Here is a 27,048-nt window from a genome sequence, read left to right on the forward strand (position 1 = left end):
AAATTAATCTAAAAACTGAGATTTATTATTTCATCTCCCGGTTTCACAGACAAGGCTTAAGCCCAGTCCCAGACTAAAATGCATGTTTAAGCTGTTTTAAGCAACTTGCACTGGCATATCTTAAAATATGTCAATGCTATTGTTTTGTCTCAAGATGCACACCAGTAATGTTTTTTCTAAGGCACGTTAATAAATCTAAGCCCTGTCTGTGAAACCAGAAAAAGTCAGTATTGTTTGTTTTGTTTTTTTTAAAATAGCTTTATTAACATATTTATTAACTCATTTTAAATGAATATGTCCCTTCAGGAGACATTCTTTGTCACTCTAATTGGATTCAGACATGAGTACATCTGTCTCTTTGGCAACATCTCTGTAACAGTTTTATTCATTTTAATATGCGCATAGGTTCTGTAAACCAAATTTGTTCCGATTTTTTTTTTTTTTCTATTCTGTAAAGAAAGAAAAACAGACATAGTCCCTTAAAAGGATAGTTCAACAAAAAAAGGAAATCTGTCATGATTCACTCACCATCGTGTCATTCCAGACCCGTATGACTTTCTTTTGTGGAATATAAAAGATGATATTTTGAGAAATGTCTCAGTGTTTTATTTGTCCATACAATTGAAGTCAATTAGCTCCAATGTTTTTTGGTTACTAGTTTTCTTCAAAATATCATCTTTAATGTTTTGCAGAATAACGGGTCATACAGGTTTGGAATGACATGAAGTGAATGATGACAAGATTTTCATTTTTGGGTAAACTTGGCTAACATATCCCTAAAAAGAGATTTACTTTACACAATAACATTTATACATATTCCACATTATAAAACAAATTACAGGAGGGTCAGTGACAGTTTAATCTGATTAACATACAGTATATACACACACAAACTCTCACACACATTCATAAAGAGTGCACATAATTTCAGGGTGTGAATTGTAGGGTAATTTGTATTATAGACAAACACGTAAGCAATGTTTTACTGATACAGTATATTTCAAATTGCCATGTTCTACCCAGAATCCCTTATTTTCCCGTTGTAACTGTTAGTTTAAGTTTTGCAATATCTAAGATACTGCTTATGTTTGTTCACAGAGCTCACTCATCATAATGCCTGTGAATCACACCTTCCCTTTTAATAATACGTTTTTTGTAGTTCAATCACATCTGAGTGTAATCTCTCAGTGAGGACCAGAATAAACAGCCTTGGTTTTTTTTTTTTTTTTTTTTAAGGCTGAAGAGACACTAAATTTATAGAGAAAGCATTGTAAACTTGCCATGAACTCAAATAAGAATTAATATCATGGCACATGCAGAGTAATTTTACTACCATATGACCTCATTCCATCAGGATGAGATTTAGACACAGTGATTAGTCTTTTTGACATAGATGAAAAGAAAAATATATTTTCCTGAGGTAGGAGAATAAGCCAAGTCAAATACTGAAGAAGTACACAGATGTGAATGTAATTTAATCTCTGGCCCTGTTAAAGGTAACCTTGGACAGTTTTCTTTCTGATAGAGACCAGCAAAAGTGGCACAGTGGTGATTCATTTCCTGGCATATTATTATTTCACTCTAACCAATCAAAGCAGAGCAGAATAACTTGGTGTTCACAATAGGGATTGGTAGTGGTTATCAGTTGTTGGCGTGTTGTTGCCGTGAAGATTGTTCATGATGCTCCGAAAGCCATTGGCGGCAGATGTTGTGCATGACAGAGTCACCTGAGCTTTCAGCGGCCCGCATCACATCCTGTACTAAAGGTGTCGCCTTTACAAGCTCAAGCTTCACAGCCTGGAGATACGCTGCCCGCAGCTTACTGCACTGGAGATATGCCTTTATCTACAATGAGAGAGAGAGAAAGAAAATAATGTGAATGAAGGTAAGGAAGTGTGTCAGAGGAAAACAAATATAGACTGAGAAAAAAAAGAAACCTAACCTTGTTTTCTGAACTCTTACACTCCAGAATCAGGGTCTCTAGTTCTTTAGCCTGAACCAAGAAAAAAAAAAAAAAAAACACGTTTATATTTAATTCTTTATTTTTATAAAATTATACATGCAAATATATACAAAGCAGAAACACAATCGGAGTAGAAAGAGATCATTAGGTTGGGGACTCACATCTGCAGGACTCTTATCAGCCACAGAGACACAGCTGAGCACAATGGCGTCACAGTCGTGTTTAGAGGCCGTCCCAGACTCCCCTACACACTTCAGCAGCTGCCGCACAGACGGGTAATGGCGCTGCCGGACCAGGCGCTGGCCGACCCTTATGTACACTGCCAGTGCCTCCAGCTGGAAGTCCTGCACCACGTGAAAGAAAACCAGAGTCAGATGTGAATGAGACAAGGACTCAAACCATAACAGAAGTGTCATAAACTCTTACCTGTATTACTCGATATGCGATGCCAAATCCTTCCTCAATGTTCTTGCCTCCCAGCATCACCTGTGCAAAATGCAGCCAGATTTGATTATACTGTAGTTTGTTTCAATCAGATTTCATCTATAGTAGGTTAGATTTATGCCAACCAGTTTTGAGTTTTATATGTACACCACTTCAAAAGTTTGGGGTCAGTAAGATTGATTTCTGAAGGAAACTAATACTTTTATTCAGACTTTTACAATGTTTAAAATAAATGCTGTTAACTACTGTGAACTTTCTATTCAAGAAACAATCCTGAAAAAAAAATGCATCATGGTTTCCACAAAGATATGAACTGTTTTCAACATTAATATTATTAATAAGAAATGTTTCTTGAGCATCAAATCAGCCAATCAGAATGATTTCTGAAGGATCATGTGACACTGAAGACTGGGGGTAATGATGCTTAAAATTCAGCTTTTCATCACAGGAATAAATAACATAAACATGTCAAATATTTAAAAATTAATTAATTAATTAATTCTCAATGACCCCAAACTTTTAAAAGGTAGTGCAGATATTTGGCATAGACTGGATCTTGTTACATGCGTTGTTACATCTGAATTTTTGGTATCTGATTATCTGATACATTATATCTCAGCATGAAAAATAGTCAAATCATTCAAATATAAAATACAGCACTTTAAGCATGATGTGCATTTATATGTTAGGAAATAGGATAATTTTCCAGTTAATGTACATAACACTGCTTCTGAAGTTAATGCTGTTAACCACATGCATACAGTATCTCTTTCCCTACAAAATGCATTACGCACACACTCTTTAGTCTTGCATGATTCAAAACAAGCAATCATCTCAAACTGAAATGTGTGGAATCCATTCATGGAAATACTTACAGTTAAACACTTACAAACAGAATATACGCACATAATACAGACCAGAAAAGAACAAAAAAAATATTGATTTATTTCAATAATCTTTTCATTTGAATAGATATGCACCATTACCTCTTTCCACTCAGAATGATTCTTATCTTATAAATGAAGATGTGAAGAACTCTTTTAAATGCAATCTACAAAATTATGCGTGTGCTTTATCGCAGAACATTTACTGTTGTTCTGAGAATTTTCATGGGTGAAATCCAGTCATTTCAATAGGAAGTGTTCTCACGAGAGTGAAAGATTTCACAATGGGTTCCATTTGGTTCCACTTTGAAAAGCCGAAAGAATTCTATGTGAGCAGGATTCATACATCGCTACACTATTGATATTAGACAATGCACCGAAATTTCACTTATGTAACCGCACCATTAGAAACAGACATATGGAAGGGGACGCAACAATAAGGACAAAACTGTGTGTACAGAAGAGCGTGTTTTCCTAGCTCACCTTGCAGGCCACGTCCACCTTCATAGGGCTGTTTCCAAACAGAGTGGGTGGGCCACTGTTCCCTGTGGAGGCGGAGCCTACAGCTGTCTTGGATGGTGAACTTTCACAGCGCTGTAAGAAGCGTGTCACTTCCAACTGCAGCTCGATTGTGTGTACGTGTCTGCAACATACCACAGCCAAAATAATGAGGAACTGTATTTCAATATCTGACTATATAATATTTTAATAACACTTATGTTATACATAATGAAAATAAATAGTATTTAATTATATTACTGTGTATAGTGTACAGTATAGTACTGTTTAATTTCCCCCCTTTTATTACCTTGAGACATCAGTGGAGCTCATTTTCTTCCTGAAAGAGGAGCTGTGTGATTTCCTCCGGCTCTGTTGTTCCTGTAGGTAAGTTCTCAGGTGCTCTTTGGCTCGGATCAGCCAGCGCTGCTGTTCTCCCAGCTGCAGGTAGGACTGAGCACCGTGAGAAAAGAAGCGAATGCACGTCATAGCGGCACGAACGTGATCCTACAAAGAGACGGAAGGAGAAATTTAATAACAGCATGCTGATGAAGACCTTACAGAGAAAGAGAGAATGTGTGCGCGTTTGTGTGTGTGTGTTGGTACCATCATGAACTGTTGGAGTTGGTACAGAGAGTGGTAGTGTCCCCTGCGCTGCAGTGACTGACAGGCTGAAAGAAGGTAACAGCCCCAAGTCTCCAGTGTGGGGTCCAGAGTTTCTAACAGACTCTGCAAAGTCCCCAACCGCCCACGTTCAAGACAGGGCTGAAAGATGCCCTCCAGAAACACATCCTCTGTACACTTCTAGAAACAGACAGACAGAGACAAAGAGAGAGAGAGAAACTTTATAAACACAAACGTACATATTTAGTACCTCTAAAAAGGATTTGGTCCTGAATTATTTTTTTTTTTTTAAGAATTCTCACTAAGGCTGCATTTACTTCATCAAAAATACAGTAAAACATAATTATGAAATATTATTACAATAAAAAAATAACTGTTTTCTATTTTAATAAACTTAAAAATGTAATTTATTCCTGTGATGTCAAAGCTGAATTTCCAGCATCATTACTCCAGTCTTCAGTGTCACATGATCCTTCGGAAATCATTCTAATAGGCTGATTTGGTGCTCAAAAAACCCCATTTCTTACTATTATCAATGTTGAAAACAGTTTCTATATTTATAATTTGGTGGAAACTGTGATGCATTCATTTTTTCTGGATTATTTTATGAATAGAGAATTTTCAAATCTGTATTTATTTGAAATATACATCATAAATGTCTTTATTGTACAATGTTTTCAAATGAATGCATTCTTTCTGAAAAATAAAACAAAATCCTATTGATAATAAATGTACAATAATGCAAAGTGCTCTGTAACTTGGCAGAACCTTGTTTTGTACGTGGGTTAGTGCATCTCTCAGGCAGTCGTGGCGCAGGTAAAAGCTGATGAGGCTCAAGTGTGTGCCGTAGGTGAGCAGGTAAAACAGACACTCCTGATAGTATCCAGACCGCTGAACTTTGCTCTCTGCACCATCTAGAGGAGCAGAATCAGAGAGAGCCTCTTCCAGCTCACGCAAAGAAGCCAAGATGTCCTCATCCACCGTCTATATCAAACAAAAACACACAATGTGTTTAGAAACATCCTGTAAGGAAAGTCAAGATGCCCGTCCAGTCTTAAGGGTCTGGGCGTAGCATTACCGTGCTAAGAGTAGGTTTGACTGTGGACTCCAGGTGTTGAACGATCTCCTGCAGAAGTCTCACTCCATTGTTGAGCTGGTTCCGATCTACTGATGGTTTGAGACAACGGGCAAACTTCTCTCTGGCCATGCTCAGATTTCCAGCCTTCAAAGACGCCATACCCCACGCCTGCCAAACCCCGTTCGGGTCCAGTCCACTCTTAGTCGACACCTGAGCATTATAAACAAAAACAGATTGCAGAAAAACAGCTGAACCCAAAATCAAGACACGCAACTAGATTGGTAATTGTTATTTATTTTGTGCTATTTAAACTTCATTCACTTGTTGGAAAAGACAGGCATGAAAAACCTGCTTTTGTGTTCCACTGAGGCAAAGACATCATGAGTGTGAGTTTGTCATTGATTGAACTATTACTTTGAATCTTGAGTGAATAGTCTCACCTCCACAGCCAGCTGGTAGTACTCGGCCTCTAGAAGCTGGTTGCGCAGGCGCGTCACTGCAGTCGTTTCCCGAATATCGTCCAGAGACGGAATGTATTTGTAGTTTGCACTGACCAGGATCTTCAACACATCCACCTTACTGATGTAGCTATGAATGAAGAGAGAAGAATGAATTAAAGACAAGTGAAATAAAGATACATAACCATTCAAAAGTTTGAGGTCAGTAAAAGTAAAAACAAAATTCATACAAAATAAGGATGCATTAAACGGATTAAAAATTTGAGTATTAAGACATTTATAAGGTTTTATAAAATGATTTCGCTTTAAAATAAATGCTGCTCATTCCAACTTCCCATTCATTAAAGACATCCTGAAAAAAAAGTATTAGCGTTTCCACAAAAAATGTAAAAAGCACAACATTTTAAATGCATGTTTTCAACATTGAGAATAATAATAAATGTATAAGTAATGTTTCTTGAGCACCAAATCAGCACATTAGAATGATTTCTGAAGGATCATGTGACTCTGAAGGCTGGACAAAATGCTGCTGAAAATCCAGCTTTGCCATCACAGGAATAAAAAAAAAAAAAAATTATATATTAAAACAGAAAATAGTCATTTTAAATATATTTCACAATGTTTACTGTATTTATGATCAAATAAATGCAGCCTGGTTGAGCAAAGAGACTTTTTATAAATTTGATTCTGCCTCACTCTTACAGTTCAGGCTTTTAAAATTAAACGGATATTACATTCGCATTACACAAGTAAAGGTGTGTGTGTCTTACCTGTCGCAGAGTGCCGGCTCTTGGGTGCATCCTGCGTTTACAAACATCAGTTTGGCACTAAACAGCAGCTGCCGCATCACATCTGTCAGCAGACGCGCATCCACCTCAGGATTGGTCAGTTTGCGCGAGAGTAAGCGGCAGTGGCCAATAAGCTGCTCCCCGCAGGCTGCGTGATCACTGTGTAGCGTCAGTATAGCGACACACAGGGATGCGCTGGGTGCCTTCAACACACAAAGTGTCCATTGTTAAGAAATGTAAATGAAAATACAAAGATTTATTTTACTATCGTTCCTTAAAAAACAACCAATTGTTCAGCTCCAGTGCGAGTAGAAAATCACACCTGTTCATAGTAGAACTCGCTCTTCAGCCGCTGGTTCTCTGCTGGGTTTGGACTCAGGCGATACTGCTTTCGTGGAACCTCAGGCAGACTGAGAACCCCATTCAGGACTCCGTCAATGGATGCAGGGCTGCCAGCTACTAAGAAAAGTTTAGTTTATAATCTTGTAATCATCATCTGAATAAAGGCACCAACATTTTTCCATTCAACCAGAAGAAATGTATGTAAAACTCATTATTTGTGTGTATGACAAGTTTACCTTCCCCCTGATCAAGCTCCTCATCTGAGCTGCAATAAACACAACATAAGAGAAAAGGTTTGTGGTCAGTAAGAATATTTTTAATGTTTTTGAAAGAAATATCTTATGCTCAGCTCACCATGGTTGCATTTACTTGATCAAAAATACAGTGAAACTGTAATATTGGGAAATATTTGTACTAGTAGATTTTTCTATTTTAATATATTTAAAATAACTAACTCAAACCTTAACATTTAAACCTAGCCTAACAGTCTACTAAAAATCTACTAGTCTACTAATACTGAGAGATAGTTGGAATGTAGCTGCAAAGTTACTTATAGTTGGATATACTTATAGGATATATATCAGAGTATGATAGTATAGAGTGTCTAAAGTGGACCCTCAAAATAAAGTGTAACCAAAAATCTTGTAATGTATTTGCAAAAAATAGAAATGTAACTAATGTCAAATGATGAGCTCATTAAGATAATCCATTTAAAACAATTATTGTTTACACAGACTTTATAATGACTTTTCAGTCTTTATAATGGTGACATAAATGCAATCCTATAATTGGAATACACACTGTTAAATACACATTGTCATATGAACAACCAGTCAGTAACTACACTGATTTAAATAAATTGTAAGATGTACGTGTTTGATTCACTAAAAAGAATCAGCTCATCGAGTCATGCAATTGGGAATCGTGCTACTCTCGAACAATCGGTTTTCAGTTGCCAACCCTATTAACATCTACAAGTCCTGTAGCCCTTGTGCACTTCTGAAATGTGCTATAGGCATGTGTGCTTACTCCGTGTGGAAGAAGTTGTAGCATTGGTCACAGACTCTAACAGGCTCTTCAGAGCCCTCTAAAGCCATCTTCCTGCTGGAGCAGGAATGACACACCAGCCTGCCACAGCGTCTGCAGTGGTGCCGTCTGTTAAACTGACACAGGATAAGGTTTACGTTAAGACTTAAATTCTTAAAGAGATGCCTAACTAACAGAACAGGAAATCACAGCAGGACCTAATCCTATCACATACGCTTATTCACAACCCATCTCACACTGTCTCTCTCACCATGGTGAATCTCTCCCTCTGGCAGACCATACAGATGTGCTGTTTGTGGTCTGGGATCCAGTCCTTGCGCTCAGGTGTTTTCTCCGGAGGGGTGAAAGGTGTGGCCAGCTGCCGGATCCTCTTCTCACTGGGACGTCTCTCACTGGAGGGTGTGTGCATGGGTGTGCTGCCTGAAAAATAAATGTGTGCAAACATGACTTCAAAACTAAACTATGGGGTCATCATAGAATAATGATAACAATAAGCATCTCCAGAGTACTGGATTTAGCAAGTCTGTAATTAGCAAGACTCTTATGGAGTAAATATTCTTATGAATGTGCTTTCTGTGTGAACGGCCCCTTAAAGGAATAGTTCACTTCAAAATGAAAAATCTGTCATCATTTACTCACCCTCAAGTTGTTTCAAACCTAAATGAATTTCTTTCTTCTGCTGAACACAAAAGAAGATATTTTGAAGAATGTTGACCAAACGTTGATGTACCCCATTGACTTCCATAGTATTTTTTTCCCTACTATGGAAGTCAATGGGGTACATCAACTGTTTGGTTACTGACATTCTTCCAAATATCTTCTTGTGTGTTCAGCAGAAGATTCCAGATTCCATCCAGTTGGATGATATCAAATGCGTTTGATTGATCTGATTTTAGAACACACGCTGCATCCGAAATAGAATACTTCCCTATTATACAGTATGCAAAAAAACGTATGTAGTATGCCAGAATACGTAGTATTCGAAAAACAGTACGCGAAAATTATTACCCAGGTGAACTACTACTAGAGATTTTGAAGTGCGCATTCAATGGACAGTTAGCATCGACTTCTCCAGATTGTAAATCGGGGCAAAAATCATGTCGTGTTTTCCAGCACTTAGAACGACTTTGTTAATGTGATGCTCAGTTGTTAAGTGCATGATGCCCAGTCTAAAATGGTGCCTAAAATCTGTCCCAATTTCAAATGGTGTGTATGTATTCCAGCCTTTAATGCCACATACTGAACTATTTTACTATTACCAGTAATTAAAAGCTAGATGTCCCCCCAGTGCTGTTACATGCTAAATGGGGTGTGGCTGAGAAAGAAAAGGTGTGGTCAATGAAAGAGGTGTGGCTTATACCTGTTGATGGAGGAGGGGTGTGGCTTGGAGAAGATGGGCAGCTCTCCTGGGCTGGACACTGCAGAAATGCATCCTGCAGACTAATGACAGAATCTGAGACAGAAGAAGAGAGGGAGAACAGAGGTGCAATGCTTTATACAATGATCTCAAATCTCTAATAACACAAAGAATGGACATAAATGTTTGTTTTCAGCTAGCAATATAGCAATGAATTGATCCATTGCTCCAACTCACCAGAACGCGACCACTCTCTGGGTGCATAAGGAAAATCAAGAGCCTTCCTGGCATAATCTGCCAGTAGGGCGTCAACGTCTTGGTTTGTGATGCCAGCGTCCTGAGTCGGAAGAAGGCTCCGTAGAGTGCTGATGGCAATGGTGGCCCAGTCTACCTTCAAATTCATCAGTAGCTGCTCCAGCATGAGAAGCGGATCAGACAGCAGGGAAAAATAATCCTGACGAGATGCTTGCGGCAGAGTCAGTAGAACCTGCGACAGGTACGTATTATTGTGTCGAGAGTATTTCTTTTTGGTAACTGAATCTGTGTTATTTGATTAGGTCAAACATTGATACCTTTGAGCCAAGGTGCAGGGCATGGATGTGGCGTCTCCGAGCAAGAGTCATCTGACTCTGGAAGTGTAGGGTGAGGTAATCTGACAGGAAATGACAGGCAGCCAATCCAGGTCTTCGATCGAGGGCTCGCTCACTAACCTCCAAACCCATCGAATCAGAAAGAGCTTCCAAAAGCTGGGTACAGAGAGAGTCTTTAGCATTTAGCTGCAAAATATTCAACTTCACAGACAATTTCACATCTATTCATATGGAATATACACTACCGTTCAAAAGTTCAGTTTTTTTTTTAAAGAAAGTTACACTTTTATTCAGCAAGGATGCATTAAATTGATCTTAAGTGACAGTAAAGACATTTAAATTATAATGTAATAAAATATTTCCATTTCAAATAGATGCTGTTCTTTTGGACTTTCTATTCATCAAAGAATCCTGAAAAAATTGCATCACAGTTTCAACAAAAATATTAAACAGCATGTTGAAACTGTTTAAACATTGATAATAAGAAATGTTTCTTGAGGACCAAATCATGTAACACTGTAAATTCAGCTTTGCCATCACAGGAATAAATTACATTTTAAAAATATATTAAAACAGAAAAGTTACATTAATAATATTTAATATATTCCTGTTTTACTGTATTTTTGATCAAATAAATGCAGCCTTGATGTGCATAAGAGACTGCTTTTAAAAAAACATTACAAAAGCCAAGAGACCCCACATTTTTGAATGGTAGTGTTCAGTATATGCTTTCATGTGGATCATATGGAAGGCCCAATTTGGGTCCAAGTCACTGACAGAGTAAAAACAATACAGTTTTTCAATACAGATATAGGGTATTCATATGTTTCTATACAAAAATTTAAGCCAAGAGAAATCATAAAATATACATACCTGAAAAGCATCTTCTGTGTAATTCTGTTCTAGGAGGAATAGCAGGTGTTCGGTCTGTAGCTGCATTCGAGACTGATCAGAAACTGAATACAGCTGCACCCACTGGCCACACAACTCAAACTCCTGAGAACACACAAACTGATCATTCGCATTATAGGCCTTTTTTACACAGCACAGGGTACAAGTTAGTTGCGCTCTGGGTCTGCACCTATTATATTAGCATTCTATTATCTAAATAACACTTTTGATATAAAGAGCTGCAGATATTCAGCAGGGACACTGTATCTTACAAGGAAGTATAACAGGTTACTGAAATCCGTAACCTCCTCCATTTCACACAAAATGACTTGATTGTTACCCAAATTCACTCTAATCTCCTGTTTTATACTCTAGAAAGCATTTTGGTCTTATGTAAACAGCTGCAGACATACAGCAGAGTCACTAAAGTTCAAATTCCATAACCTCTTTTATGCTCCCTTGTTGAATTCATTGACCAGATTCGAAAAGTTTTCACAGAGTACAACAATGCAGCCGCACCAAAAACACACATAGAATGACATTAATTACTTAATATTAGTGCCACCATTTAGAATTAAACAAACTAGCATTTGTGATGGCCTGAAGCCGGCTCAAAATATAGTAATATAGTGATATAGATATATAATATAGCGAATACGGTCCTGGGTCTTCGTCACAGTTGTGGGATTTTCAGCACCACAGCAGTTCAAACATTTTCTAAATATTTAATTCGAACAAACACCCAAATTATACTTGTTAGGCTCGGCCAATTGTTGTTATTGGAAATAATTTTACCCTGCAAGCACCAATCTGGAAGCCAGAAACACAAAACTGTGGAAAAGGCTAATTAATCTCCACGTATTGTTGGTACAGTCGAGTCAATATACTACAGGGTGGGCCATTTATATGGATACACCGTAATAACATGGGAATGCATACAAAAGTTGTATCCAAGATGGCCGACTTCTAAATGGCCACCATGGTCACCACCCATCTTGAGGAGTTTGCCCCCTCACATATACTAATGTGCCACAAACAGGACTTTAATATCACCAACCATTCCCATGTTATTACGGTGTATCCATATAAATGGCCCACCCTGTACAATGTAAACATAATTTAGATGCAACCAGACATCTCAGTCGTAGCTCTGAGTGATGCCCAAATCAATGATTGTTTTATTTGAATGGTTCTATAATCTCACCCTGGCCTCCAGCATTAAACTGAAGACAGATTCAGGATCCTTTGTAGACTTCTCCCTCAACTCCTGCCACGTCTCACATGGCAACGGTAGCTCCAAACTCAGCATCTAAACAACAAAACCATGTCATCAGACAACTTCTAAAACATGGCCATTACAGTTGTGTGCATAAACTTGCACTGATTGCAATCTGAAAATAAATGGAGCTTATAAACACAGACAGAAGATGACATGGTATAATTTTCTCTTGTTGACATGCTGACATGTTTATGCACATCAAAGTGTCAAAGATTTTCTTTAGTTATTGCAACATAAAATACAAGCAAACTGCTAAACAGAGAATTCCTTTGGCCACAAGAGTAAATAAGGTTTCAGTAGAGAATTGCTGTGTCAGACTGACCCGCTGGTACATGTCCAGCTCCTGTTTCCTCTGCTGAAGCTGCTCTCGGAGAGGATCCTGGGTGTTCTGGTCACTGAGACAGAATTGCAGCAACTCTAAACAGTGTTGTAAAGGCCATCGGTCCAAACCCTGCAGAACCACACGTCCACGCAGCTCCCAGTCCCTTACCCGAAACAACTGCTCCACACCGCTGGTTTCTTTACAAAAAGACACAGTTACCTGTTAAACTTCCTCTTTTATAGTCTTGTCAAAGATTTTTTTTTTGTATTATTTATGGGACAATGCCCACCAGAAATATATTATTTTCAGGGGCATTTTGTACCTTCAAGGAATATTTTTAACACAACATAATTGTCAAATACTGAATCAACTGATTTAAATGACTTCTCAATCTGAACAATTACCTACAAAATAAAAGATGTTGCAAATAATGCACATGATATCATAACAATCAAGGCGTTTTTCCCAAATCAAAAGACACTTTTATTAGCTGCAAATTTAAAGTATATTTTCTAAACATATTTTATAGATCTTAGTGAAAAATTCATCTGTGCAAATGTTTCCTTTTTTTTAACACCTCGTAGTATTTAATCAAAATGTCAAAACTGAAAAAAAGACTTCTCTCTGGTAATGTAAGCAGGCCTTCTCCTATCATTTAGTCTAGTTAAACCCTGCCCTTGCAAGCTCGCCTCCATATGAGTGCCACATCTCAACATCCAATCAACAACCAGTGCATAGAACCAAGTCCTTGCTCTATAGATTTTCTTTTTTGATAATCCATTTACATCGCAATATGGATGAAAAGATGTCCCTACTTCAGTTTTATTGCAACTTTAACATCACCCACCTAAAAGATATTGAATAAAGACAATGCAGACAAAAAGAATAAAGATACCTTGTAGTTGCAGGTCACTAAAATGTCACAAAACCCAGAATAGAATAGACTAGGCATTTTTTGCATACAGTCTCTGAGCTATTTTGTCATATTTAATCCCAGATTCGGTTGCAGGTACTGTAAATCTGAGAGGAATCTTACCTTGCAGAGCAGTGCATGCCAGTAGATTGTCCCGGAGGGCCCCCTCCTGGCTGCAGGGTTGTGCATAAAGCTCTAGGAGCTCTAGGGCTCTGTTCAGATCGCCAACATTTAGGGATTGCTGGAATGCTTCAGCAGCCATTGCTTGCGCTGCATTGCCCTGCAGGCCAGAAAACAGCATTCCCACGACGGGCTTCCCACAGAGAGCCAGCCCAAGACCCTCTTCTGCTTCCAACGAGACCCCCAGAACTGGCTCAGCCATGGACCGGAGGTACATTCTCAGGATCGGGAAGTTTTTAAGCAGGGCTTCCCCTTCTCTTGCGATCTGGTCTCCATCCAAAACTGCTTCTTTACGTCCAGATCCGCGAAAATATGAAGGCAAGCCTGACCAGCCAGAGGAAGTTGCCCGGATCACGCCACCCCGACTGGCGCTGAGGCAGGCCAGCGCGGCAACAAGGGGGGAACGGGATTTCAGAAAAGACAGCGCAGATGGAGTGAGGAGAAAAGAAGAAGGACATGAAGATGGTGAGGGCGGAGAGGTGGAGAGGATTGTGGATGTAGCAGATGTGTCCTCCAGTGAGACCTCAGACTCAGAGCTAGGGTCAGAGGATGTAGCAAGGTCAGAGAGATCAAGGGAAGGGGCGCACTCCTGAGCGTGCTGCTGGAAAATTGAGGCAATGCTGGCCGGGCAGAACGCCCCGCAGTTGAACCCTGCAATCCTCGGTTGCCCCTGAGAAAAGGTCATAGCCCTAGAATCCCAGAGAGGGAGAGTTTCACAGCAGCGCTGAACTATAACCTGTTGCACACTCAAACGCAACTGCTCCTGCTGCAAGAGAGAAAGAACCCTGCAAAGAGAAAAGAATATGACTGATGATAAATATTTGTACATTTGTAAAGTCCAGCACTTTCAGGAAAGACAGATCCTTCATTACCTGTCAGGTGACACCTGTCTGTCGAACAGAAGGAGAGAGAGGAGCTGGGTAGGCGACTGAAGCAATAGTAAAAGAGGATTTCCCAATTTCACCTCCATGGATTGATCTGAGATCAGATCACAAATATCAGACTCAGAGCTCATAATACTTTATAGACATTACTTTTTAATAATTCTGTTTATTAGAATGTTTGGTCTTACCCTCTGACCATAAACTGCGCACCAGTACTGAAGCCAACACGTTGACGTAATCGAGGAAGTTGCGTATGTAATCTGGTCTGCCAGGGGCGCTGTCAGGCTCAAACGGGCAGAGCTGGTCCAGATATTGCAGGAGTTGTTTCATAGCAGTTCGTACCGGGTGGGAATCCAGTTCAGACTGCTTGAGACCAGCCTGTTCGGCCAGCGCTGTCAGGAGAGAGCTCCCCGCCAGAGCGTCTACTACATGGGAACACAAGATGACAAAATGAATAAATTAAATTCAAAGGGGACACGCCATAGAAAACGAAGAATTAAAAAGCCCCTCCCATTTACTGAAAATAAGCTACAAAACATCAAATGTTTTGAGTCAATGTAAATCTATGCCAGAAAAAGGGCTACTAAGGAAACACTGAGGGTTTTCAGTGTGCCATAAAGTTTCAGGGCATGCTGAAACAAGCACAAAAACAATGGCTAGCTCACTTTGCTAGTACCTGAGGTGTTGGTGGCAGAGGTCAGGGTTTGAAGCGTGACCTCTAAACGCTGATTCAGGTTTAGACGAGAGGCCATACTCTCTTCCGTTAATGTTAAATGACAAGACAGCAGCACTTCCTGGGCACTACAGCCAAAGGGGCAGTAAACAGCATTCTCCTCTCCATTACAATCTAGAGAGAGTAAGACGTTAAAATAAAGATGTTATATAAAGAATAACTAAAAAATATGTATGTGCGCATGAGTGTGAAGTACTTCAGACCTGTTTTACTTGTGCCTTTGCTGACGGAGGTTCTGTTAAGGACCTTGCTGATTTGTTGCAGTACTGAAGGGAAGCCTCTAATACCGTTGGCGTGAGGAACCTTTGCATCAACTCGTACACCTGCAGTAGGAAAAATATATGTAAAATAAGTCAGGGCTCAGCAATAAGGATGGCCCAAATAAAGCTGATTGATGTAATCTCACCTCTGGCCTCCAGAAAGATGTTGAGTCTTCTCTCTGCGGTCTCAAGCAGCTGCCGTGAAGTTTTCCACAGTTGGCAGTGACAGCAGGCGAGGTCAAAGGCCGCCATAGCTGCAGGGCTAAACTCTTCCACCAGGGGTCGTACGAGGTCAGGGGAGTCTATAGAGCACTGGGACAGCCAGTAGCTGTCCTCTAGACAGGGTATCGGCCGGCTTGGGGTACTAAGCAAACGTTCAGCCACATCAGAAATGGAATAAAAAGCCATGCCTGAGGAAAGAAAAATAACAAGGGGGTCTACAGACATCCTTAATTCACAATAACATGGCCCACTTTATTCTTAAGGGGTTGGCCTTAAGAAATTATAGCAAAATAGAAGTCTGTGGTATTTTCTCTTTAGATTCATGTGTGTGTGTGTGTGTGTGTGTGTGTGTGTGTGTGTGTATGTGTGTGTGTGTAATACCTGCAGCTGCTGCGCTCCCAATGCTCTTAAGTGTGAATCTGCTGCTGCTGCCCATTCTGGTCCTGCCCACTGGAGCAACAACCACTGTGCTTATACCCTCTGAAGACGAGGAAGATGAAGAAAGTGACTGGCTCTCTATCTTCTGTTCCACCTGAGCCAGCTCGTTCAGAACCTCCCGGTAGCGGTCCATAAAGACCAGTTCACCTGCACACTCAGAGTTCTCCAAACCATACATAGCAATCACCTGATAAACAAACATAACACATACACACGGCATTTAAAAAGCCCAAAAACATGGATCTGAACTAACACTGACTAGCAGGTCAACACACAACAATCCACCATGCAGTCACACTTCATCCATACAACCCAAAACATAACATTTACAAATGACATTTACAATTCTAATACACTATACCTACACCTAAGACATTACACAATAGCCAACACATTCCACGTCATCTAACCTCACCAACACACACCAATAATTACTTATTGTTCAATAATTTAATTGATCATGGAATTAGAGATAATTTATACCTATAACTTCCAGGTCGGTACCCTATATCTCCTGCCCGAGGGCATCAGCTCATACTCCTTATAAAGAATATGGCTTGGATCGCCAATCATTTTAAGGCTCTGCTTCTTTACAGACCTCTCAAAAATCTCACCATCATCTATGACATCATATCTCACCTGCTGGGCCTCTATGTTGTTGCCTCTGCGTATGCATGCGATGAGGAGAGACTCAGGAGGGGAGAGCATCGCAGGAACCAGCCAGCTGTGAGGTCCACCACACGGACACGCTTCACTTCCACGGCAAGCGGCTCCAACACACACACCACCGTCTGCAAGGCAGCATGAACAATTATCAACATTAGTATTTAGCCATGATGTGGTAAGGAAGCTTTTGTAGGTGTGTGTGTGTACTGACCTGAGGTGCTGGTGCTGACCTCCCCGTTCTGTCGTTCAGATGAGACGGGACGTTCAGAGCGATGCCGGTGGTTTTTTCTCCTCCTCCGTACGCCTGAACTGCTGCTGCCACTACCCTCGCGTTTCAGAGGAAGTGCCGGACTGGGGAGTGGAGATGGGAGGTAGAAGCCATCTATAAACACAAACGTAAACACAAAGACTACTGTTCAAATGTTTTTTTTTATGTTTTTGAAAGAAATCATTCTAATATGCTGATTTTGTGCACAAGAAACATCATCATCAATGTTGAAAACACTTGTGCTGCTTAATACTGTGATACATTAACCATTATACATGTTTTCATGATTCTTCAAAAGTTCAAATGAACAGCATTTATTTGAAACAGAAATCTTTTTTTGTAACATTATAAATGTCTTTACTGTCACTTTTGATTCAAATAAACACACAGTAAGAATGTCAAAATCCTACATAAAACTGCTCACCATTCCCATTGCCATTGTTACTAGTAACAATCTGCAGTCTCCATTGGGCCTCTGCTGTGTATTTAGACAATCTCTGTAACCGGGCACTGAATGTTTCCGCAGTAACAGAACACCCCAGACTCTCTGCCAACTCCACATCGGCCGCAAGCGCCCTGCCGTCCTCCTGCCCGACCCCACACACACCCTCCAAGCCCTCCCTCACCAGCCGTAGAATCCGCTCCATCACACTCAAATCCACCAGAAACCCCCGACACCCTGATGTCAGGTGGCCCAGTTCAGGGTTTATCTGATCAGACTCTCCATCCTGGACCTCTTCCTTCAATCCCTCCATCTTTTCAACATTTTCTACTTTTAAGATGCTCTCAGCCATACTCACACCTTTGGTACTGTCTGATTTTATTCTCTCTGTGTCTGGTTGGGCTTCTGGGCCGGTGCTAGACTGATCTGCTTGTGGGCTGAAGTCAGTGTCAGACAGGAAGAGGAGGGAGAAAATGTTCTCCAAGAGCTCCAAACGGAATAATGCCGGAACAGCTTCTAGGTACAGCTGACATTCTGATAGGTAGTGCTGTAACAAATCGGAGCATCCTGGGAAGAGTAAGAAATTAAAGGGCAGAGCAAGGATGAAACATCACATTTTGTTTGTCCATTTTCTTATAAAAACTAAACAGAAAAAATATATATATTTTGCAAAAAGTGGTACAACGATGTATGAACTGAATAATTACCGAATTCCTGCACCATGTCATTTAGTAAATCATTGAAACCATAATAAATAAATACAAATAATGCAATGAAATGTTTTTGTTAATGTATTTTTAAAAAATTACAAAATTAATCATGTAAAAATAAAGCTATAAATAAAAAAGAAACACACTACCAATCAAAGTTTGGACACACCTATTAAATCTTTCACTATTGCCCACATTTTAGAACAATGAATTCATAAAAACTATGAAATAACACAAATAAGAGTATGGGAAGTATGTAGTTAGCAAAATTTTGGTGATTAAATCATATTTTTGCTCAATGTGAAAATTAAATGGAAAGATCATATTAAATTCACTCTAATGTATGAACGTTTTTAAACTGGTATAGTGTATTATCACGAGCTTATTAAGGTTGATCTAACAAGTTTTTGTTTTCCTAGAGGAAAAAAGCAGCGGTCACCTTCAGCTGGCTCCTCCCCCTGTCCCGCCTCTGTCTGCTGCTGATGCCGAGGCTCACAGTCCAGGCAGCCGGTATGCATGTGTGCGTTCACACAGATGGCGTACAAGGCATACTTCATGGCACAGAAGCCTTGAAACAGAGTGATGTTTCGCTGGACAGAGAAGTTGGGTGAGTCCACTAATGAAGGATTTCCTACAAATGAGAAATAAAGATTTTAATGTTCAGCATGTGTGTGAATTTAAATGAACCCCCTGTGACAGCATGATTATTTTACCTGTTCTTTGCAGTAGTTCAAGCACCTTGTGCTCCTCGTACTTGGCAAGGGGTGTCAGGCAGTGCAGCACATACAGTGCAGAGTGATGGTCCAGCATGTGTAAGTGACTCAGCAAGGATTCATGGGATATCCCTCTGTGTAAGTATGCATACCAGTGAACAAAAAAAGAACATACTCCACCATTCAGAAGTTTGGGGTCAGTAAGGTTTTTCTATTCCACAAAGCATTATTAAATTGATCAAAAGCGACAGTTAAAGGGTTAGGTCACCCGAAAATAAAAATAAACTGTATCAAATAAATGTAACCTTGGTGAGCATAAGAGAATTCTTTTAAAACATTTTAAAATCTTACCGACCCCAAACCTTTAAACTGTAGTGAAGGTGAACAAATAGCTAATAATCTATAACGAGAAATTATTTTTATGTGAAAATGTACAAACAGTGTTTTAACTCACGGATTGTTCTGATCGCACCATTCCAGTACAGCAAGTCGAGAGGACAGAGTGCAGGCTAACTCACTCAATACTGAATCAGTGGTCTGGGGCTACAGAGAGAAAGAAAGAAAAGGCTTACTCATTCATTTAAATAAACTAATGTGTAATCATTCACATATGACACATAAATAAACATATATAAGAAAAAAAAGACAGAAAAAATATATAATATATCTCCAGGCCACAGCTTTGAAATGGAGACTAACTAAATGCTCACAATCACAAGTGTTGCATGTGCAAACATGGCATATTTTAGAAGTGCATGTCATGATCACACCTCAGCTGGAGGGGATTTTTGAAGTATATGTTCTTGTAACTGTAGGATTATTAGCCTATACAAACATTTTCAGGAATTGAAAGCCTTTAAAGAAGGTTATTTTAAACAAAAAATGACTAAACTAGCTGACATTGCCATTTTCAGGCAGTTTTTTTTTTTTCTATTATTAAAGGGATACTCCACTTTAAAATAAAAATTCTGTCATCATATACTCACCCTCATGTTGTTTCAATCCTTTATGAATTTCTTTCTTCTGCTGAACAGAAAGGAAGATATTTAGAAGAATATCAGTAACCAGACAGTTGCTGGTCTCATTGACTTCCATAGTATATTTTTTTCCTACTATGGAAGTCAATGAGACCAGAAACTGTCTGGTTACTGACATTCTTCTAAATATCTTCCTTTCTGTTCAGCAGAAGAAAGAAATTCATACAGGTTTGAAACAACATGAGGGTGAGTATATGATGACAGAATTTTCATTTTAAAGTGGAGTATCCCTTTAACAATGTTGTGTTACCAAGATACTGGGTTGCTGATATGAATGATTTTTTAGTGTTTACTGTGTAGCTGGTCAGAAGACAACATTTCTGTGCAACTATTTTTGCCACACCAGTCTATTATTGTTCTATCAACTCATACAGTACATATCAATGAAATATCTGTCTTAGTGAGATGTTCTTGGCCAGAATAATCAGCAGAATGGACCAGACGTTGTACTGACAGTCAAATATATGGCTACAAACCTGTTGGTGATGCAGGACTCTAAGAAGGTTCTTGGCAGAATCCAGGCTTTGACAGTGTGTCCAGCCCAGCAACAACAAGAGACGGGACAAAGGCTGAAACTCAGTCTGCAACAGTGTTTCCAGTTTGGAGAATTCCTCCCTTTTTATGAGATCTAAACCAGTAAGCTGCAAACAATTTGCAGATGGATTATTGCAATTATACCACTAAAGGAAACTTTGAGTTGCTTTCATCTATACACTTTTATACATGTTTTTTTTTTAAAGGAAAGAAACTTGACTCTTGTTGACTAACTATAAGACAGTTGCTATGTTTCCATCCAAAGTTGCACATTTAGCTTATGCGAAATGCCTGCTGTTTGGGAATGCAGTCATGTAAGACAGTTCTAATTATACTGAAACACTTTGACGACAGACATTGCTCAGGCATTTCAGAATGAGCAAAACAGCATTTCAGATGCAGTGCAACAAGCTATGCCGTCCCAAAATGAATTTATGGTAAATGTTTTTCCATGTGCTTGTTTTCTTATTGGATAAAAAAATGTATCCCACTCAGTTGAGCGCATAATAGTGCGATATTCCAAAATGCATATAAAAACAGGTGGATGGAAACATAGCTAGTGGTGATAGTGCAGAAAAAGAATGACAAATTACATTTGAATGATATACACACTTATTTGCAGGCTACTGTTTGCCTGATTGTGTACACCTACCAAGACCTGCTCTAGAAAGTGTTTTCCACTGCTCAAACACTCAAAATAAATGGCTTTCCACACCAAACGCTTGTCACCATGACAGCACAGGCCAAGCATGACCCTTTCCAGATCAGGCAAGTCAACTAGAAGGGAATAGAGATGAGTTTCAGACATGCATCAAGAACACAAAAAATGATGTCTGATCAAAAAAACTATCTCATGCAAATGGTGTGACAACTGAGAACATTTTCGGAGGGAACTAGGACCACATGAGCAGAAGTGTTAAGTCAACAGTAAAGGAGGTGGCAAACACACCACGAACAGTCTGTTTCCTTCACTTCCTTAAAACATGACATGCATGGTGAAACCAATACCAGTATTTTTGGTGGTTCAGATTTACCTTTTAAATACTAGCTAGCTTTTGGTTCCAGATACAATGCTGTTCAAAAGAGTGGTGTCAGTATGTTTTTTTTAAAGAAATAAATACTTGAATTAACCCTTTGGCACTGTTTACACCTGGTATAAAAGATTAAGCATTTTGGTAGATCAGATCACAAGTGGACAATGCTAAATACAGGTGTAAACGGGGTCTTTTGAGCTTGTCCACTTTGATCCACTTTCAGAGGTAGTCGAAAACGAATTTGACCGGATTACTTTCGTAGTCTAGACGCTCATGTGGTCGAATGTGTTCGAACATCTACAAAAGATCGCCTACTCTCTGTCTACTGACCTAATGCATAAACATTATGGGAAGCGCGCTAGCCAGATGGGATTTAAACTTTGATGACTGAAGATCCAAGTTTGGTTTAAAGATGAAAAACGTACTAAACAATGTTCTCTCATCATTCCTGATTTCTAACACGCACTCACAACATGCAGCATGGTCTTGTGGCTATCAGAGCAGAAACGAAAGCTGCTGCTCTCCGCATGTTTTTCCACCGTCTCCTTTGCGTAAATTGCTCAAGCTTATTTTGTCCATTAGATCAAAAGATCTGAAAAACACCCATACATTTACCCACCCATAGACCATCCCCTTGAAAAAATAAAATAAAATCAGGACAGAAGTGGTCGAAAGTGGACAAAAGAGAAGGATTAAAACACCAGGTGTAAACGGGAATGTGTCTGCCTGCCTACTTGTGACATTTTCAAGTGTGACGTAGGTCTCCAAATGCTTTTTTATCCGTCCAACAAATTAGCCGCTTTTCCACCATCAGGCCAAACCGCTCTTTTTGCTTAACCAGTTCATTCCGTGCCGATCCGGCCCAGCAGCATCTTTAATGCATCTATCGTTACCTTGGTAATGCAAGAGTTTACAGACGATATGAGATGTAAATAGCGACCATTATGGAGGATGATCATATATTTATTTTAATTTTATTATTAATTTGTATTTATGTTGCTCAAATAGCGCAGTTAACCAGCTACAGAGAAACCGGTAGCCAGACAACAGACAAGTGACCAATCCTGAGTTGCGACGTCACAACATGCATTCTACCAGCATGGTTCAGCACGATTAGCCAATCGGTTCCGGGCCGAGAGCGGTTTGTAATCGTGCCGTGTCGTACCAGGCTCAAGTGTAAATATAACTGGAACTGTTCCTTGCTGTTCTTAGAACCGTTCGGCTCGACGATGGAAAAGCGGCTATTGATCATTAAAGGGATAGTTCACTTTGAAATTAATTTTTGATATGTTTTAGCTTACCTCAAGGGCATCCAAGATGTAGGTGTCTTTGTTTCCGCAGTAGTTTCAATTTTGATATTTTTAGGTCAAACCGTTCTTGTCTGTCAGTCATATAATGCAGGTCTATGGTCACTGTCTCAAAACACAAGCACAGAGTCCAAATTAAAAACAAATTCCCCATCGTCCAAATGAAACAATTCCCCATCATAAGTACACATTGATGGCCTAAGACACGAAACGAGCGGTTTGTGTGAGAAAACGAACAGTATTTATATCGTTTTTACCTCTTATACACAGCCACGTCCAAGTGATCTGATCTGACGTGTACGCAGACTGGTGCATAGATATATACACTAGATGTCGCCTTAAACACATTCGTTCCAATGAACTGCTGTAGACAAGGCGACATCTAGTGTATATATCTATGCACCAGTCTGCGTACACGTCAGATCAGATCACTTGGACGTGGCTGTGTATAAGAGGTAAAAACACTATAAATACTGTTCGTTTTCTCACACAAACCGCTCGTTTCGTGTCTTAGGCCATCAATGTGTACTTATGATGGGGAATTGTTTCATTTGGACGATGGGGAATTGTTTTAATTTGGACTCTGTGCTTGTGTTTTGAGCCAGTGACCATAGACCTGCATTATATGACTGACAGACAAGAACGGTTTGACCTAAAAATATCAAAATTGAAACTACTGCGGAAACAAAGACACCTACATCTTGGATGCCCTTGAGGTAAGCTAAAACATATCAAAAATTAATTTCAAAGTGAACTATCCCTTTAACAAAACAGACAAATCTGTTACTGGTGTTACAGTGTCAGGATTTGGCTACATGATTCATAGAAAAAATATGACATTATTAAGGCTACAAAATGTGAATGTTTACCTGGTTGTTTGCATGACTACAGTAAACTTATCTGACTCACCCTGTGTGTGTGGAGCCTCTGCCAGCAATTTCTCTTTGAGCAATCTGAGCGCTGTGGAGCTGTATGCAGTCAACAGAGCTTGGCCCTGTGGCCTCAATAGACATCCCAGAATCCTCTCCTCCGTCATGAGCCCTTCTCTAGCCGACCACAATCCCTTCCACAGTGTCTCTAGCTCAGCACCTGACCTCTCGGACCCCCATGGTGCTAAGGCCAGCACCGCACACACCTCCTCCACCCATTTCTCGTTCCTCTCCTCCACAGGCACGCTCACTCTCACGGTGAGGTGCTGGATGAAGACGTCCTGTAAAGCATGGTCTCTGGAGTGGCCCGCGTGCTGAAGGAAGCTGATGAGAGAGTGGCAGAGCCGCGGCTGCTGGCGGGTTAAAAGAGAACGGAAGCAGGATAGAACAGCAGCACTCAGTGGAGGAGTAGAATCACCTGGAATCTTTCCCTTTACTTCCTCAGAGTACAGGAAGGCTTCATGCAGCTCCTATGGAAGATAAAGGACAAAGTGGAGGAACAAAATGAACTATTTTGGAAGTTAAAGATGGCATGAAATGAAAATTGTGAATGTTTTTTCTACCCTATTGTGACATATAACTGAGTGAAACGGCTTCTCGTACAAGAATAAATGTAGGGCGACAGAATTTTAGCCAAAAATAAGAATTTGTTTGTTGTTTCATTTGCAATTCGGCATTTGGGAATTTTGCAATGAAAATTATATTAGTAGATTATTACCACACACAACTTTAAAAAAAAATCTAATTAAATGTGATTTATCTCAAAGTTAGTTGGTTTGGGCTCTTAAACATGGAAAGGGTATTCAATATTTGTTGAAATGGAAGAAAGAGAGCAAAAAGAAAGCATTATTACATGTCTAGCTTAATTGTGCACACATGCACAACTTATAAAGTAGAGCCTTATCAAAGTTCAAAGGAAATAATCTGTGCTTTGTCAACATAAAGCCATAAAGTTGTTACAACAGTGTCAGGGCTGTGAAGGCAACATACAGTAGTTGGTGATAGTCCTACCTTAAGTACAGACTGTGGGACATCTTCAAGTTCCTCTAAGAGTAACAAGAACTCCAGTTCTCTCTTCACAGACCCGCTCACCTGCAGAGGAATTACCCATACTTTGAATTAGAAAAAGCAAGTGAGATGAGTGCTTCCTGATGGAAGAAGCATCAATGGGAAAATTATATCCACACACAGAAAGCACACACCTTTATTTTAGTCCGTTTCTCCAGGACTTGGAGCCAATACCAGGCCAATCTGTGAGGGCTGCCCACTGTTTCCCACCTGTGTATAAACAGAAAAATAACAGATGTGTCTCTTAAAATCTCTCAACTTTAGTTTCTTGAACTCTCTCGATAATGAGATTGAGTACCACTTATAAACATTTACCAATACAACCACAGTTTCCGCCAAAATACCATAAATAGATATTATAACTACAGTAAGCAACATCCACAGAAAGAGGAAAATGTATTTGTTTACATTGTTTTCGACATAGGCTCATGTGGTTTATTATGACTTGAATAAGCATTCCTGTTGATTTCGGTCAGGGTTTCACTGACCTAAGCAGATATGGGTGGGTAACGATGGCTTTAACGATGTCCCGCGGGCTTTGTGGATCATCTCCGCGCTCGTCGCCGAGCTGACGCACGCAAGCTGCCGCGAGCTCCCACTCTCCGCGCCGCAAACACCGCGTGAAGAAACCGAAGAGCTCCCGTCTGGAGGTCTCTTCTTCACGGCCAAACGGATGCATGATAGACAGTCCGATAGTTCAGCAGTCTGTTGAGGTCCACGGAAAGATTACTGGCCTCGGGTGTGTTATGAAGTATTCGACATCTAAGACTAGAGGTGGTGGAAAATGAAAGAAAATCATCACCGGTTTTGTAACCATAATAACTGAGATAAAATCAAAAGCAAAATACAAGCACACTTTTTGATAAGACATTTCCGTTTGCTGCTACACAGATATTGTATTATATGTATTCAATAGCCTAACATTCCAAAATCAACCAAATTGTACTGACTTAAGTGATTCACGTGAGAAGAAGAGCAAGAACATGTTTCTAAAGTTACAGAAGACATGTCAGCATTTAGGCTTTTGACGACTTCCATAATGTGTTTACGTTGCAATCAGTGTGATTCAAACTTTCGTTTATGTATATCAGCTGTTAAAAGTGAAATACTGACTGCAAAACAACAGACACTGCCCAGTGCCGACCTAATATAGTCTAGGAAAGGGGTAGGGAATCGACTGCACTATCAAAATTCTGCACATCGTTTTACGCTGGTGTACAGAAAGAAGTATTTCGTTAAATTAGCACTTACGATTTGGGCTTGTCCTTCTTTATCTCGCACTAGAGATCAGCGCGTTCAAATGCGCATCCCATCATCAGCTGTATGTGGCCATGAGCGAGCCGAGTCATGTGACTCAATCAGCTGATCCAGGAGCTGTCAGTTCAAGGGTCAAAACAATAGAAATGAAATATGGGGGGTAGATGAAATTGCATCACATGTAGCCTATCACAACGGACTGGAGTTCTAATTAAATAATAAATATCATTTTTGGTGACATTAAGTTTCATTATTCATATGTAACTATTACCAATATAAAGGCGTTTCTGTCTTTTTCTGATGTAACTGTTAGTCACCTGATACTTTTCTAAGCGCTGGAAGGATGGGCCAATGTGATAAGGAATTTTAAAAACCATTTTATAGCTATTCCTGTAGTTGATTTCCAATTAAATTTCAGTAGAAAATTAAATTCTTACACATTCTGTACGATTTGACAGATCTGAATGCGACGCAAAAGGAGGATTCACTTTTCTGATCCACTATAGCGACCTCTGGCGGAAGACAATTTAGGATGCCTTTGTTTTAATATTTGAATCCCTGTGGCTCATCCCTCACTTTTTATTTTTGTTTCTATATGCTGGTGGATAGTTGTTGTGACCTGACATTTTATGGATTTATTGTGAAAATGTTTAGTGACGCGTCTAACCCTTTTACAGTCTCTAAACGTAGATGTAAAGTGTGAAGCACAGTCATTCATTCAGTTATGAAGTTGGTGTCATGAATGCTGAACAGGTATGTGCGTATGTCACGTGTTTATTTAAACATTACATCGTGATGGCCGCAGTCTTATTTCTTATTTATATTATTTTTATTTGAATTGAGAAAGCAATGAGAAATTGTACTTACAGACAGAATTAGCCATGCTTG

The 27,048-nt window shown here is 39.7% G+C and overlaps 1 protein-coding gene across 2 annotated transcripts; it reads right to left on the reverse strand.

Moving 5' to 3' along the window:
* Positions 1–835: 835 nt before the first annotated feature.
* zfyve26 (zinc finger, FYVE domain containing 26) lies at positions 836–26,259 on the reverse strand. Of its 2 annotated transcripts, none has more exons than XM_084391348.1 (41): positions 26,155–26,259; positions 25,392–25,671; positions 25,038–25,113; positions 24,847–24,927; positions 23,816–24,305; positions 21,218–21,342; positions 20,508–20,672; positions 19,449–19,537; positions 18,995–19,128; positions 18,721–18,912; positions 17,554–18,138; positions 17,073–17,243; positions 16,835–16,986; positions 16,139–16,382; positions 15,682–15,945; positions 15,479–15,598; positions 15,219–15,389; positions 14,731–14,967; positions 14,531–14,636; positions 13,602–14,443; positions 12,566–12,762; positions 12,169–12,273; positions 10,947–11,069; positions 10,056–10,229; positions 9,721–9,970; positions 9,487–9,579; positions 8,377–8,546; positions 8,109–8,242; positions 7,316–7,344; positions 7,060–7,193; positions 6,720–6,940; positions 5,932–6,079; positions 5,492–5,701; positions 5,182–5,397; positions 4,396–4,593; positions 4,100–4,296; positions 3,775–3,934; positions 2,390–2,449; positions 2,125–2,307; positions 1,943–1,993; positions 836–1,845 (listed from the first exon to the last, which is right to left on the reverse strand). In XM_084391348.1, the coding sequence occupies exons 2-41, from the start codon at positions 25,580–25,582 to the stop codon at positions 1,642–1,644; spliced, it is 7,692 nt and encodes a 2,563-aa protein (XP_084247474.1). In that variant the 5' UTR covers positions 25,583–25,671; positions 26,155–26,259; the 3' UTR covers positions 836–1,641. The 2 variants fall into 2 exon arrangements, with proteins under 2 accessions (XP_084247474.1, XP_084247473.1); XM_084391347.1 differs by having other exon boundaries at positions 7,060–7,196.
* Between the last annotated feature and the right edge of the window lie 789 nt (positions 26,260–27,048).

The sequence above is a fragment of the Rutilus rutilus genome (genome assembly GCF_951802725.1).
Source record: "Rutilus rutilus genome assembly, chromosome: 20".
NCBI classification, from domain to species: Eukaryota; Metazoa; Chordata; class Actinopteri; order Cypriniformes; family Leuciscidae; genus Rutilus; species Rutilus rutilus.

Coding starts and splice junctions, on each gene's coding strand:
- zfyve26 (XM_084391347.1), bottom strand. CDS start 25,582: ATGCATCCGTTTGGCCGTGAAGAAGAGACCTCCAGACGGGAGCTCTTC. Junction 15,390..15,478: donor CAAAGGCACAAGTAAAACAG/GTCTGAAGTACT, acceptor TACTCTCTCTAG/ATTGTAATGGAGAGGAGAAT. Junction 14,968..15,218: donor CTCTGCCACCAACACCTCAG/GTACTAGCAAAG, acceptor GTTCCCATGTAG/TAGACGCTCTGGCGGGGAGC.